General features: G+C 39.9%; 1 protein-coding gene across 1 annotated transcript in view; it reads right to left on the reverse strand.

The window, feature by feature from the left end:
* The window catches only part of LOC147728473 (uncharacterized), a 508,290-nt gene that overhangs the window by 230,427 nt on the left and 260,645 nt on the right, over nucleotides 1-17,218 (reverse strand). The window contains exon 5 of the mRNA XM_086962242.1: nucleotides 4,437-4,530. Within this exon, the coding sequence (XP_086818368.1) occupies nucleotides 4,437-4,530 (94 nt within the window). The remainder of the gene's footprint in view (nucleotides 1-4,436; nucleotides 4,531-17,218) is intronic.

The following is a 17,218-nucleotide window of genomic DNA, read 5'->3' on the forward strand; positions in this document are numbered from 1 at the left end:
TGGTGCTTATTTAACTTTCTAATTGTAAAACAAAGAAATGATTCAAACACAACCTATTGTAGGTGTGCAAGACCCATGAAGAAGTATGAAAACATAGACCGCAGATTGGTAGTGAGGAATGTAACTCGCCATACTATATTATTCACACTGAACTAGATAATACGATAAGATGTGTATTTGTAAAGCATGCATTCACCTGAGGTGCTTTTCAGTGGTAAAAAACAGAGGTTTATTGTTATCCAGCTCAGCAGTATTCATAAATTGCCTTCAGAAGGATAAAAGAGTTTGTGGGCCCACCAGGATTTGAACCTGGGACCATGAGATCGAATTCGGATTCCTTAGTGGATTTATTAGTCCACGAAGGTACCATACCCAGCCTTATATTGTCATATATTGTACCTATAGAAACCTACAGAAGTGGATGATATTTATTTTAATAGTGTGTGTGATGCATAGTAGTCACTCATTCTCTGTATTATTGTTCCCATCTTCAAGCAGAGCACACATGCTGTGGCCCTCCAATGTAGAATGGATTGCTCTGCAGATAAGCATAGTAACTGGGAGCATATTTACAAAGGGGCCTCAAATGTCACTAGCAACTATCTAAATACCCCTTTTTACTTGATGGAGCTCTATTAAATTCCCATATATCAAGGGCCCTAACTAGCAATAGTGCAATTGGTGTAGCAGCCCAAGGCTGTGAGGTACATATTGCCCCCTAGCTGTGGCTGTTTTTTGCTACTCAACTAGGGCAGGAATGGGTCATTTTCAGGCTTGCAAAAAATCGGTGGAATAATGTAATGAGTTAAAGGAAATGATACAGTCAAAAGGGGATGGGATTGGAAGTTAGGTTCTGAGAGTAGAGGTGGAATGTTACTTTGTTGTGCTGCAGTGTTCTTTAAAGAGGGGTTACTTCAGTTATTTCCTAAATTAGAACAGTGCTCGGTCAGTCACAATATGTACAGGTATTTTGTTAAAAGGCCTGGGTGTTTGGATCGAGGTTGTCTGTTGCCTTGGTTTTTCTTACTTGCAGTTATTTGTCTCCAGTCTGATGGGGGCCTGGCTGTGAGGGTGCCTCAGCCACTAGGGAAGGACAGCTTATTAACCAAGTAGGCAGGGATGCTGGTCATGATGGCATTACAGATGATGCAGCTGATTTTGAATATGGTGCATTAACAGCAGAATCTTAATTCATCTGAACTATTGTTCTTAACATCAACGTTTAGATAATAGGCTCCCCATAGAGAGCTGAGCTCTATAGACAGTGACTGACTGGCATACTTAAGAGAGTCTAACTTACTCATTTGTGGCAGACATTTCTGTGCTAATTCTCCATTTGTAGATTTCTCTGCCATTAGTTAGGTCAGAAAAGCATAACCACTATGGCCCACTTTAGTACTGCAATAAACATAGTAAGTGGAAAGATGCACACCTGTGTAATCCATACTTTTCATTGCTCGTTGTACTCAATGTTTCAACCACTAGAAACTCACGAAGGCGTGCAAGCGCGGCGCGCCCTGCCCCATTGCGCTTTCAATGAGAACCAACATGAAGGAACCACATTTGGGTACCGTTCCGGCTGCACAGCCAAATTCAGAACTGTATGAATCCAATAAATCAAGTTCACCATTCATGCATTTCGGGATTGGTTCCCTTCTTCAGGGGTATCTACAATTGAAAAAATTACCACCATCTGGGTGGCTGAGCTTTCATTTATACATGTCACGGTAAGCTTAGTGAAGACTGATGGCAAGGAGGGGATGATTGAGGAGGCGAAGGGGTAATAGACAGGTAAGATGGTAATGATTGAGGGAGTTATGGCTTCTTGGCAATGTGTAATATGGGGGTCGTAAGGAAAGAAAGAAGTTTGGGAGTGATGAAAGGGCCGAGGTCTGAAGTTTGGCTTTAATCAATAATGGGAGGGCAATTGAAGATGTTTTTAAACGATGTTTCAATGTCTGCATAAAATTTCATATTAATCAACCACTGTAGTATAAGCAGTTCAAAGCAAGTTGAAAATGCAATATACGTATTGATGGTGGTCATTTTTTCAATTGTAGATACCCCTGAAGAAGGGAACCAATCCCGAAATGCATTGGGTAAAATAAAAGTCGTGACATGCGGAAACATGTAATTCTCCTGAGTTTGTGTTAACAACCACGTATGGCAGATGCATGAGTAAAATAAATCGACGAACATAGAGTGAAACATGGTGAAGAATATGAAATGAAATAAGGATTAACAAGAAGATTAATTGGTGAACTTGATTTATTGTATTTATACAGTTCTGAATTTGGCTGTGCAGCCGGAACGGTACCCAAATGTGGTTCCTTCGTGTTGGTTCCCACTTTAGTACTGCCCATAAGAGGGGTCAGGTATTTGCAGTACCTTGGTGGGGGTAAGTCAGTTCTAGGGGCATGCCATTGGGGTGTACTAAATGCCCCATACTGATTATCCCTGGTAATACCAATGTTCTTGGCCCACAAAATGTGGTGTTTTACCTGGGAATATCAGCTGCTTAAACACCAGAGGTTAAACATAAGAGATAAATGTGTGGGAATTGGTGCAGAATCACGGATTCCCTCATAATATTCCCTTGGAGTTACCAATGCCCCCAGTAGCTGTAATTCTGGAGGGAAAGAATATTGGGCTGAAACCAGACCAACCCAGAATCCTTTAGCAATACCTTGATTGGCAACATGCAGATATTTGGGTATTTATGATCATAATTCCAAAATGTTGTGGGACAATTGAATCTTGCACATTATAAGATTCTTGATGAAAAAGTACAATTGAAGAAAACCCAGGACTTTAGGTTGGCTCTGCCCCTATTAAATATACAAGCTACTTAGATAGCTATTGATAGCATGGTTTGGGGCAAAATTAAATAATAATGTGGTTCACCGTTTCTAATACCATCACTTACAGGATCAAGCCCCAGCACGTGCCGTTCTCTCATCCTCGAGGTGATGGATTTTAGTCACTGTATTATGACTCAAAGAGTTATTTTAAACACAATTCCCAATTTTAGTCAATGATGAGAGTTTAAGATAAATTTCAAATGCTTTATTCTCATTAAGAGATTAGTAAGATTCTTTTATTTCTTTTTCCTTATTCATATTAGTCAATACATCTTTAAGTTTAAAGAAATGTCATAAAAAGGTTTAGTTAGAATCACTCAAACAGATAATGCATAAAGCACATTCCGTAAAGGAAAATACCCTATTCTAAAGTTGCAATCTGGATTTCAGAGTTAGAAGAACCCATGAAGAGTTCAAGTTCAAAGGAAAAGAGTGAGATTAAAACAGTATGAGGCTCAAAGTCAATTTTAAGCAGCAGAACTCCCCATTAAGGCCAGTTCAAGAAACTCAGTCGAGGCTCAATCAATCAAGTAGATGATCAAACAATCGTAGTAGCAATCTGAAAAAAAATAAAACCTCAAAATGAAGATGAACAGAAGCAGTAGAAGCCACAAACGCCAGCCCTGTACAAAAGAATGGGTCAGAGTAACATCCAGAGAAGCACTGCAGAGGCATTCATAATAATAAGGAACAAACACAAATATAAAAAGACATGACTGCATGTTGCAGTCATTGAATTTGCTTTCTTCTCCTCTGGACCGATCAATAGCAGCTCCCCTCTGTGAGCAGATTCTGTTCTACCTTTCCCACGAAAAAAACATGTGGATTGCAAAGCCTTATCACAAGTTAGCTTCAGACATCCTTACATAATTAAGTTCTAGTAGCATAAACCTCGGGTCCCATGAGCATTGAGCGTAGTTTGTTATTCTAAATGAATTTCTTTCACTGCATACACAATGAACTATGGTAAATCAAAGAAACATTATCCTTGCAATAATACTGTTTAGTAATGCATTTAATTAATACAAACAAGAAATGTTGTTTTGAATGTGCATTTATTGTGTTCAGGCATTATGTGAGAGTGAGAATTTGAAATTTGTATCACAAAAACAATATGTTGCTTAGTAAAATAATGCATTTGATTAAAGCCGGAACATTCTACAGTTATGATGAACATTTCTCAGCAGGTCACGTTAAGGTCAAACTTCTAAATTATTTGTGCACAGTTTAGCAAAATTAAGTATACTTCTAGTTGAAAGGAAGGTTGCTTCTTAATACTTCTTCGACCTGTACACATAGCTATGACTGCCTATTACAGATTGCACATTTTAAATGTGTGTCGTTTCATCTTTGCATTTTACATTGTCATTTCCTATTTTTAGCTGTTTAGCTAAATAATTTGCATTTTAATGTGTCCTATCACTGTACAATATACAATGGAATGGCTGCAATAAGCGCTCCCTTCACTCAAATGTATTCAGTATCACCTCCAGTATTGTTATGCCTCATGCACATTCCTCAAACACTGCACATAGATAAACATAAAAACAACTGTAAGACAAATGGGGAACTTACTCAGATTCTCTGCTGTTTTCTTTTCCACTGCATCAGAACTTAGAGGAATATCAGCATTGTCAGGAGAAGCTTGGTACAGGTTGAAGGAATTTCTCTGTAGCAAAAATATATATATATATTAACATGAGTAATAAACTCCAGTACTTATCCAATCTCATGAAAAGGAAACATCAAAGTTACAAAAACATTATTGCAATGACAAAACATCTTGTTTTTTAATGAAAAATGTTAATCCGTCCTTTACCTGTATTTGGATTCTGTCTCTGTTGAGGCAATATTATCAGTACATTAGCAGACCTATGTTTAATTCTTGTAACAAGTTTTGTTCCTGATGTTCAAAATGTGAAAATATTTATTGGAGCGAGTGCTGAGCACCTTTGACATTTTGGAAAAAAAGCAACCTAATGTGATGGGTAGATGGTACTGGTTCCACACTCTTCATCTTTTTGTCACCATACTGCAGTGGCGTAATTCAAAATGATAGGGCCCCCTTGCTGATTGTGATAATGAGCCCGAGTCTTCCATATCAAACATATATTCATTGGACTTGGGCTAAATGGGGCTCTTCTTGAAGGGTTGGGGCCCCCTGGAAGTTTGCCCCCACTGCAGCACAGTGGTCGCACTGGCCTGTAATATGCCCCAGTCAGACTGGGCTATGCACAAAAGTGCCTCCTCACAAACATAGGTCCCCAAGATGTTTGTATCCTAAAGCAGTGGTTCTTAATCTTTTGACTTCTGTGGACCCTACTTATTCATTACGGGAATCCATGGACCTCCACGGAATCGTTATTGAAATCAAGGGACGCCCCAGTCATTACTAGACTGAGAAATTTGAAAGATTTCAATCTCAAAACAATGCACAAAAATATAGAAACACGCATTCATCAAACCTATACACAAATGATGAACTATTTTATTAATTCACAATTAAATATAAAAAAACGAAGTATTGATTTTTAGGGAAAGCATGGAACCTTTTAAAATTCAATTGAAGGCTCATCATAGATACTGTATTCTTTTTAATGCACCTGCACTGTTTCCACGAATCAATCTGAGGATATCAACTTTAGTTTTAGCCTCCAGTTTCAAACTCTTTCATATTTATACAATGTTTTACCTTTTTATTTTACGTTTTGCTTCTTTATTTATATACATTTTATTAATCTGTCAATATTATATATTTTTCTAAGCAGTTGTGAACTTGTGATTAAAACATGAAGATGAGATTTCTAAAAAGCAAGAACTCTTTTCAAGATTTTGTGATCATAAAGTAGCCCTTGACCACCTTCATTGTGAGAAAATCCAAGGATGGAAGGAATTAAAAAGATGCGTAAATCTCTTACATTGAAGGGCGTGGGTCCATGATTGCTCTACTTTTTCACTGTTCAGTTCCCTATGGTGTAAGTAAGACCTAAGATTTAGAGGGATTGTGTTTAAGTAATTTAATTGTAAAATATTTTTTTGTTGAGTTTGTTAAAACAATACTTATAAGGACAGATGTACATAAAAAGCATTTGGGTGTGAAGTTGACCTGTCATTGTTAAAGATAAAAGAATTTGGCATCTGTAAGCAAAAAAAAACACATTACCAGATTCAGTGAGCAATAGTCCATCATAACCCATTTGTCATGGGCCAATCATATGCTTTCAAACAATCCCCAAATTAGGCCTCTATTCAGGTAGAGGTGACAGGCTCAGGACCGGACCCATGGGCAACTCATCAGTCTGGGCTAGCCTATATATTCATTGTATGGACCCCAAATATCCCTAGGTCTTGCTCTTGGGTCATGCATTGATGATTATATTTCTACCTAATTGTTTCAAAATGTGACATCCCGTAGCCAATCTCAGTGTTTGCGTATAGGGGCCTTTGAACCACAACTTGGCCACCCGGCATCGGGTAAGGACCAGCAGTATGGCAACCAGTCATCTCTTGGAACAAGAGATATCCCGAACGTAGCCAAGGATCATGGGAAGCGGTGAATATGGTAGTGAAATTTTCTTGATTTCACCAATGGTGCTGGCAACTTAAGATCAAAAGGGCCGAATTAGAGGGCAAATCCAGGGTCAGTGTAACATCGGACACATTCAGAGGCTTGTGACGGGTCTGTCTGGTGTAGATGATGCGAGGTGTATTATGCATCAATAAAATAAAAATGAAGGTTTAAACCTATGGTTGATGGAGACGGCTTTAATCTGTTCACAGCAGTGACCCTGAATCTTATTGAAAAGGGGAGTCACCAAGTGAATTTACCAGTGTTCTTTAACCCTTTCGCTGCGGCAGCTATTCCGCCACAGCGCTAAGGGGGAGGCGGGGCCGTGCGGCGGTCCCGTGCTCGTGACGGAATCGCTCTGTCACAGCCCGCGGGTGAGCTGTGCTTGTGACGGAACGGTTCCGTCACGGCCCCGCCCGCTCTTCAGAACGTTAGCGCAGGCGCGGAATTCGCCCCGTGAGGCGCGTCGAGCAGGCTGTGACGGAACCGTTCCGTCACCAGCACAGCCCACCCGAGGCTCATGACGGAACGGTTCTGTCACGAGCATGGGAGGAGTTAAGGTCATTTGTGGTGGAGGGGAGTAGAATCCTATTCTGCTAAAGTTAATGGAGATGACCACATAAGCGCTGGGATGCCTTAGGGTAACCATGCGCTATAGAAATGTGTAATCATTCATTCATTCATTCATCATCTATTACAAGAGAGAGACCTAGTCCCTTTTTTAGTAGAACAATATATCTGCTCGAGGGGGTAAATTCTAATGGTACTCACGGGAGTCAGGCTATTGTAGTATACAGTGCAGTGTATTATAGGGGAAAGGATGTGGTCTCACGGCTAGACTGCCGACTTTGGAGCTGGGAAACCAAGGTAAGAGCCTCGGGTCAAGTCCACATCCTGTGATTCTGAGTAAATCACTTAATCTCCCCATGCCTACAAACAAAATGAATGTGTTCTTGTGTAACGTAACTGGTGCCCATGTAAAGAGCTCAAATACCTTCGGATCGAGTTTGCGCTATATAAATCTGCACAAAAAAATTATTGTGTTGAGGCAGCATGGTGCCATCTAAACTAAGCAAAGAGGTCAAGTATGGAAATATCTTCTAATGGCCAGAATTGCTCAAGAGTGTGAAAGAGAACTTTTGCTATATATTGTCAGCATAAAAAGAAAGTAGGTATCTCCAAGTAGGGAATCTCGGGCCTTTGTGCAAGTGGTGTGTTATTCGGCAAGAAGCAAGTGGCTTAATAGAAATCAAAATTCCTTTTAAAATTCTATAGTTCTATAGCTAGGCCATCAGTTCCAGGTGCTTTAGCACCGAGAAAGCCACTGTGGCCTGCTGTATTTCAATCAGTATGGTTGGTGTTAACATACATTTGTGCACCCCCCTCTACCGAGGCCAGAGGAATATCATCTAAATTGAATTAATTTGATCATCATGGAGCAATAGTCTGGAGGTATATAGGTCTTTGTAGTGCACCTGGAATGTGTGCAGGATTTTTTGGATCCTGCAATAGGGACACTATTGCTTTGGGCTATAAGTCCCGGAGAAACCAGGCCGTAATCCTAACACCCCATACACGCATGGTCGTACATGCTTAAACAGGTATGCTACTTGACAATCTGGAGTCTCCTTAAACTAGGCCAAACGTCCATGAAGGGCTGCCATTGAGTCCATCTTCCTAGAAGATTTGTAATGTTGCTGTGTATCAGCTAGCTGGGCCTCTAGAGTCTGAAGCTCATATCTAAGAGATTTAAGGACTCCATAGCAATTGAAATTGCAATCCCCTCTCAGTTCTTATTTGAGTCGATGTTAGTTGATGGAGGACACCAGCACTAATTTTTGAGGTCTGGTATTTATTTTACTAGATTGGACATTTATTGAGAACAAGAAAAGGAAAAACACAAGATGGACGAAGACAACAAAGGAAAGCCCGGGGGGAAAGCAGGAGCCCGGAAGGGTGAGAAATAGGGGCAGGGAGTGTCTGGTAGCAGATTCAAGAGGCATCATGTGGGATTAAGGCAACACAGCCTTGGTATTTGGTAATTATTTCATGGAATACCATTACTGAGAAACCATTTCATCTAAACTGTTTAATTGAATTTTTCAGAATTAATGGCATTTGCCTTTTCGTGGAAATCAATTCAAAGAATGTCTTTTTGGTAGAAATTGGCTTTTGAATGCTTATTTTTTAAGTGCTTACTTTCAGAAACAGTTTTGTCGGAGATATTTATTTCAATGCTTTACTTCATGGGACATTATTTCTATTTTATATCGTTTACAATATCAAACATTTACTTAAAAGCTTTTAATTTGCTGACCTATCACCACCTGTAAACACCATCCATGACTGACCACTCACTACCCATAAAACACCATAAATCCCTGCCCCCCAAAACCTCTCACCACACATAAACTACACTCATTCCTGAAACCTAAAAACCCTTTCTACCTCAAAATTACACCACCCTTGAACCCTAAAATTACTCATTACCCCTATCTCCACTGATTCCAGAACCTTAAAAACATGTTTCTATGCCTAAACTCCACCCATCACACACCCCTCAGCACATCCAAACTCTATCCATTTCTGAACCCTAAAAAAACCTCAACGGCCTTAAACCCCAGTCATCCATGACTCATCAGACCTCGTCACCCTAAACAGCATGCCCCTGAATTCTACAAACCCCTTTCTACATCTAAACTCATCTGACAGCATATATTCTTGGTCCAGTTATGGTTAATCTCCGCCCAGGAGCAGGTGGCCTGGGCGGAGATTAACCATAACTGGACCAAGAATATAGTCACCTGGCATCGTTATATAAACAATCTCTTCGTGATCTGGAGAGGATCCACAGAAACAGCCTTGGAATACATAGATAGAATAAACCATAACTCGGTGAATTTACAATTCACTGCTAAGATCAGTGCCTCCTCAGTACACTTCCTCGATCTGGAGATATGCATTACAGACGGTAATATCCACACTAAATTGTTTCGAAAGCCTACAGCAGGCAATTCAATATTGCATGCGCAGAGTAGTCATCCCCCCAGACTAATAAGAAGCATTCCGTTTGGGGAACTCCTGCGGATAAAAAGGAATGACACTAAAGAGGTAGACTTCCTGAGACACGCACAAGAATGCATGGATAGATTTAGAGCACGAGGCTATGAAGAACGCACCTTGAAAGAAGCTTTCAGTAGGGTTAAAAAACACACCAAGAGAGCAATTATTTAAAGGAAAAAACAAGAGAACTGAAAGTGGCAAATTCAGAATGATCACAACCTTTTCTGAAGAGGCAGGGGACTTGAAAAAAATCTTTAAGAAAAATTGGGACCTCTTAAAGTTAGACCCAGTAATAGGAATGGACATTCCGTTCCAACCCTACTCACCTTTAGAAAAGCAAGATCGCTGAGAGATATACTTACGAGTAGTTATCAAGGTAAAAACCTGTCAATTCAGTTATCTACTAACTTGCAGGGATTCTTTCCCTGCGGCAAGTGCAAGGTGTGCTCGAGCAGCAAAAAAGTCTCTTCATACAGGGTACCAGGGATTGAAAAACCGAGAAAGATCAAAACGTTTTTGACATGCAGCACACCGTATACAGTGTACTGTCTGGCCTGCCCTTGTGAACTCCAATATATTGGAAGCACTATCCACGAGACAAAAAAGAGAGTCCTAGAACATACCAGGGCTATAATAAACTGGCAGATAATGAATTCATCAATTAAACAAGACCCAAACACCGTGACCCATTAGATAAAAGGAATGTTTACCAATTAAAGCCCAAAACTAGTGAAAAAACAAAAGTGTAATTTTCACGTGACATATACCTCTATGTATTATGCCACCTTCTCTCATTCATTAATGAAGCTCAGCATAAACGGCTATCACGAATGCATTTTTTGCATTTTTTAATTTGGCATATATCTATTCTACTATAATAAAGGAAGAACTTTCAGCCTTTGAGGCGGGTAAACTCGGGAACCACAGTGCCAATCCACACACCCGATACACCGTTGGAATCATCAGGGTGTGTAGATGGTTATAGGCTATATAAATTAAAAAACAAAACGTTATTTAAAAAATTTACAGTAAAAAAAAGTAGTCCCTCCGAAGTAGCGCCGGCCGAAACGTGCATGCTAACGTCAGGAGCGCGATGAGGAGCGGCGTCCAGGAGCGCGAGGAGGAGCGGCGGACATGGCGCAGGGGAGGAGCGGTGACGTGAGGAGCCGCAGACAGGCCAGCGGCGGTGCGAGCACTGGACAGGCTGGAGGAGCGGTGGCTGAGGTAAGGGAGCGGCGGACATGGCGCAGGGGAGGTGCGGTGATGTGAGGAGCAGCGGACAGGCCAGCGGCGTTGCAAGCAGCGGACAGGCGGTAGGAGCGGCGGCTGAGGTAAGGGGACCCATGTTTGGGCAGGCGGGGGACAGGCCGGGCGGGGGCCCGGGCTGCTGGACAATGTCGGGGCGGGCGGGGGTCGGGGACGCCTGTTGCTCCCGGACAAGGTCGGGACGGGCTGCTAGTTTATACATATAGTGCTACCATCGTCAGTGTATTCACTCCTCATCACCATATAAATATGCCCTTGCTATCGAGATCCAAGCTATAAGAAACATTCCATATTTTGATTGGTAATAGCTTTACTATGGCAAGCACCGTGGTTAATATACCCTGTAGTATTGCTGTAGTACTATTATATCCGGGGTATTTTTAGCAACTTAACTAAGAGATATTCGCCCCACAAATAATCCCGTTTTTAGTAGTTATGTGCACACTAAATGCCATTTAAGTGAATTAAACACACGTGGGACAGCATCTGCAAAGCCTCCACGCCCAGAAGAAAAAGCAGACAGCTTTGAAACGCGTCGGCGGAGGGAAATAATTACGGAAGAAATGCCACTTTGGATTGCTTAATAAATGAGGTTTTTCCTACCTGCTGTGGAGTGCGTTCTTGCAGCAGAGCACTTTTGAACATATATATATATATATATATATATATATATATATATATATATTTATTCATTATTAAGACATAAGGCTTTATAGAAAGCTAAAATGGCCATAGGCCAGACCTAAAGATTTTATGCCAATGACACCTGTCTATACCTCAGACCTATACTTTTCACTCCTTGCTCCACACTAGGAGTAGAGGAGTTTAAGCATTTTTTGCGATGCTAAATAAATTAGGAAACTCTAGAGATAATGGTTTTAGATTCAGAATACCCTTTTCTGCAAGATGAAGCAAATATTATATACTAAGGCATACTTATTATGGGAGAAGGGGATTAACTGGTGGAGACAAAGGTGTAGGCATATGTAAAAAATAAATCTGACTTCCTTGAACTACTTCCACCTTAAAATAATATATAGAATTAGTGTCATGAAATTAACATTCAAACATGGTTATTCACCCCAAAACATGCATGCTTGCTTGAGTTTATTTCTTCATATGCAAACAATAGATATAATTTGGTGGTACATTCCTTGATAACATCCTCTACCTGGGAAATCAAGTGGGAAAGGATGGCCTGAAAAAACTAGAAGATCCCCACTAAAATTTTATTGGGTACTTCTATTTTGGATCATCAATTGTTTTTGTCAGCTACCTGTATAGTATAAGGTAGCTCTATGTTTACCATGAGAAAAACACGAGGATCTATGACATCTGTGATGCTATGATTCTGTGTACAGAAAGACAAAGATTTTTCTGCTCAAATGTGTACTTTAAGATTTGTCCATCTAATATGAATAAGAATGTACTTTCCATTATGAAATTTATCATATATATCACCTCCTTTATTATTCATATCCCCAACCACCATGGGAGTTTTTAGGTATGCCGGAGAAGACCTTGAGTAAACCTCTAAGGGAGGCAAGAATTCTATTACTTAGTGGCCTTCTAGGTTTACATGTCATTACAATCAGGTCTGGGCATAAACAATTGTGTTTCAAATATTTGGAAATGCTGTCATGAATTAGCAGCTCCAAACTCTAGAACTCGTGAGATATGAGGTTTACAATGGTTATTAATGATTAGTCCAACCCAGTAGAAAAAAGAGCAAGGATATATCCACTCTTCATGGAATTGGAATCAGAAGAAAGGTAGATGGGTGTGGGCATAGTGTGGAAAGCACAGCAGACATTCCTCCCATTTGTGGAGTCGTTGAATTGATGCCAAATATCCATACAATTTCTAAAAATGCTGGTAAAATGCTTACCTCAATAGATTCATTTTTTCATATTAACCTGATAATTTTGGTTAAAGGAAACCTATAGAAACGAGAAGCAGGTGAGCCTGTAGACTGCTGAAAATGTGTAGTAGAAAACACGGATGGCTTACATATATTTTTGAGTTTCCTGAGGCTGGGGTACAGAAGATGGCTTCTGCAGGTACCTAAATATTACCATACATGCTAAAGGCAGTCAGAGAAAGAAAACTTGAGGTGAGTAATAAGTAATATTAGAGGTTCTATCACATGCCTGTAAATGAGACCAAGGTACATGAATGTTCATATTTCAGTTGATCCTGGTAAAACAAGTCCCGATCTGTTTGAAATGGGTTGCATCTGAGTCTCTTAGTGGTGAACGATAGATTATAGGTGGAATAAAGTACCCCCTGCCGTACACTATACAGATATTGAAAGTCACTGAGGTTTTCCAAGACCAAATTAGAAAAAAACGATGCTGAGTTCCTTTATAAGGTCATGTCACTCTGAGGTGATTTGCAATCTCCTTTTACAGCAGAGGTTATTTTACTCCTTATAGTACATGATCACTCCACCACCCTTCTTTCATAAAGTTTAGCTCTTGGAGCCTTGCTCCTACATATAAAAGACATTGAAAAAAACACAGAATCTGCAGTGCAGTATTACACACACACAAAGTGGTTAGCAATTTGTTGTAAAAACACATTAGAGTCAGTTTAGTGTAAGTCAGGTTTAAATAAAAAGGCTGCAGCTCAGAATGAGTAGTACCGTCCAGAGATATCCTTTCTCTCTTGTATTGAACTGTAGCATGCAAAAAAAATAAACAATGCCTTACCATAGTCTCCCCCCAAACGTTTTACCTGCTTGCCTCATATTTTTGCTGATTCTTTTTGTTGGCTTTAGCACTCTGAGCACTTTACCACTGCCAACCAGTGCTAAAGTGCATGTGCTTCTCCCCTAAAACATGGCTTAACTGACTTATCCACAATTGGCACATTTAATTTACCTGTAAGTCCCTAGGACAGTGCATTAAATGTGCCCAGGGCCTGTAAATTAAATGCTACTAGTGGGACTGCAACACTGCATGTGCTACCCACTCAAGTATCCCTTAAACATGTCTGCAACTGCAGAACCTGTGTGTGCAGTTTACACTGCCATATCGACTTGGTATCAACCCCCTTGCCAAGCCTTGAACTCCCCTTTTATAACACCTAAGTCACCCCTAAAGTAGGCGATAGACAGCACATGGGGCAGGGTACTATGTAATCAAAAGGTAGGGCATGTACTTTTAAGTTGTGCATGTCCTGGTAGTGAAAAACTCCCAAACTCATTTATCAGTACTGCAAGGCCTACCTTCCCTCAGAGGTTAACATTGGAGATTCCTTATTTCCTTTAATAAACTGTATTTCGTAACTGAGAGAGGGATGGTAATGGCAAAGAGAAAATATCAATCCATATTCCTAAGGTTTTCGGTTCATCTGTAACTCCTGAAGATTCAGAATTGGAGTTGCTAGACCAAAGTAAACTATAATAATGAATGGTTATAAAATCAGTGAACCCATAAACCTTATCTAAGGTTTCATATTACATATGGCTACCTGATGAAGGCACAAGGCTGAAACACGCGTAGGATTACACCCTTAGCCATGACATATGATTGTCTGTATTTGTATCTATGTATTTTTTTAACTCAAATTTAAAAGAAAAAAAGTGACATGGTTTTCACTGAATAATATATATAGTGTAGAAGGAATAAAAAGCGACATGGTTTGCCCTGAATAATGTATATAGTATACTCAAATTATTGATTCAAGTGTTACATGATCCCATTTGATTGATTACATATGTGCACTAATTCAGATGGAAGAGTCACTAAATCTACGAGACCAGCATTTATAGACAAACTAGTGCATTTGTAATAACTGGTTGGAAATGCACAGAACAATATTTGTTTTAATGTAATGCATGTATCTATGCCAATTGTGTTTTTATAAAACATAAGGAAAATATAAGAGAAAAAAAGAAAGAAAAATATTTTCATATAAACAAATTATGAATAAATAAAAATTTTAATAAATTAAAAAGTTTTTTTGACATTAAATTATCTTTGGGTGGTTATATAATTGTTTATGGTAACTAGATAGTACACTACTTACTATGCTTCCTATATGGCATTTCACATATGTTATGTAGACCCTGATATAGGAAACGTTATTAGGGGTACCCCTCCTTGTACAAATTGATTCAGAATCATACCCCCATCGGCTTATTCCTGAAGACAACTAAGTGAACCAGTATCTGAAACTGAAGGAATGCTCTGTCTTCTATACACCTTTTGGTTGGCTGACAAGAAATAGTGGTTTAAAGGACTCTGTGTAGATATTAAATAGTCATGTTTTAGGACAAGTGAGTGCTAGTGGATTCAGTGAGTATTCAAGTGTCTAATTAATTACCTTTATGGAAATGTATGAAAGAGAACATATTGGTTGGGAACACACATTACCAAGATGATTTCCTATTTGCTGGTGAGACTGGCTTTTTTCAGTGACTATAATAGACACAAACATTACACATCCTTTTATGTAAACTATTAGTGTTAATAGCTCCAGAAAAACATGATCGGCATACAACACAATTGCCATTCCGGGGACAGAGCTTGGCACCGATAAATATGAGTTTAGCATGTCAATTGCCAAAGTTCACACATTTAGAACTGCTGTCATATGCTACCTACTGGCAAATAGAGCACACAGTAAGCATTGAATCCACTACACTAGGGTCCCTTTGGCCACCAATGAAGAGTCCAGGTATGGGATGAATATTTTGAGTGACTTTAACACCATATTGGTAGGGGAAAGAGAGAGAGTCTCAAATGTAGGCATACATATTTTCACTGTTACCAGTTTGGGGGAAGACATTTTTTCACAAGACCACAATCTGCAGGGCGGACAATTGATCAGTCATTCAGATGCATCATAAAATACAGGCAACTGCATTCCTACTTCATGCCTCATCAGATCACTAGTTATGAAAAGTTCAGGATTAAAATTCCTCTGTGAGCATGCTTTGTACAAGGACCAAAACAAAATTAGTCTGTTGGGCATTTCTTTATGGCTTCTAAAAAGTGAGCTTTACTTCTTTTTTACTTGTCGAATGAATTGAATGGGTTACTGGGAAAGTTCAGCAGCCAATACCTTTAAAAAGGGTATTCATGGTAAGAGTTATGTTATTGGCACCCCAGGTTACTTGGCTTTATGGGCTGATATCTCAGACTACACACAACAGTCTCATTTGAATCATAGGAGTCTGGAGATCCTAGAAAGACAATTGGCGATTGTAGGTCTGATGATGGAAATGAAAAGCTCAATATCTCAGGAATGTGTGTGAGTCCCTACAAACATGGGGTTATTTTTCTAACGGGCCCCTGGCCTTCACGGGCAAGTGAACTTGGAGCAAACAAAAGAGACCCATAACTCCTAAGGCTTAGGATCAAGGGAGCAACAGGGTCTATTTGGGTAATCTGTCTAATCTGCAAGGTAGGAGATGGAACCTGCAACACTGTCCAACTAGTTCATCTATCATAGGTCAGTTATCACTTCAGTTTTTTCCCCTTTACTCCCTATAATCTTTCCGATGTACGTTTGATAGAAGACTTTAAAATTATTATTCATCATTGTTTCTATGAGAAAAAAAAGGTGAAATTCAACAGTGGACTATGCAGATATTTCAGTGGGTACAGGCAAGAGCTAGAGTGCTGTGCTAGAGGGTTGAGAGTGCTACAGTGCGTATAGGTTCTATTTTAGTACACATAAGTGCAGGCGGAACCAGCAAGATCATTTTTGTTTGGTGGCTGTTCTACACTTTTCTTGATCACTGTTGAAGCAGTATTGGACTTCTTGGCTTGTTACCCCACCATCTGTTGGCCATCGCTCAAGAAAAGTTCAAGGCCTCTGGCAAATGGCAGGAAGGTCAACATGAAATCTTGCTCTCCAGGTGAGTTTTCTACAGGTTGGCAGGCAGTCCTTCTATCAGTTCTCTGATCAAATGTTTCCCATTTGAGATTGGGATCGGCCACAAAGGGAATGTCCATATGTTGAAGAGTATCAATATACAAACTCTGCTGATCAAGTTGATATAATCATCTTTCTCATTTACTTGGTCTCGCCAGTCAGCAATTAAGATAGGATACTGCTGCTGTTAAAAGTGAAATCAGGAACGGCCCATGCAGGTAAGAACAGTGGTGCAGGGTGGGAGATAACTCGATAGACGATGAAGAGGAGAGAATTAAATAAATAATTATTTTTCCCTTGTTGATATCTGTCAAGTTCTCCCGCCCCCGCCTCACCGCTCTTACCTGCACAGGCCTCTCTTGAGTGAATTTGGTGCTGAAAGAGGAATATTGAGCTGTGGTTGACAATGATGCCAAGGCCCACTTTCTCCGGATGCGTCCGAATCCTTATAAGACAAAGAACACAACAGGCAAGCTAACAGATGTGGCAGGCTGGCACAGCCTTATGCCAGATGGGGTATAAAAGAAAGTGGGTGCCGGTGGGACCTCGGCTTTTGTTTGCAAAACAAACAACT

This window comes from Lissotriton vulgaris, chromosome 3_1 (genome assembly GCF_964263255.1).
Source record: "Lissotriton vulgaris chromosome 3_1, aLisVul1.2, whole genome shotgun sequence".
NCBI lineage: Eukaryota > Metazoa > Chordata > Amphibia > Caudata > Salamandridae > Lissotriton > Lissotriton vulgaris.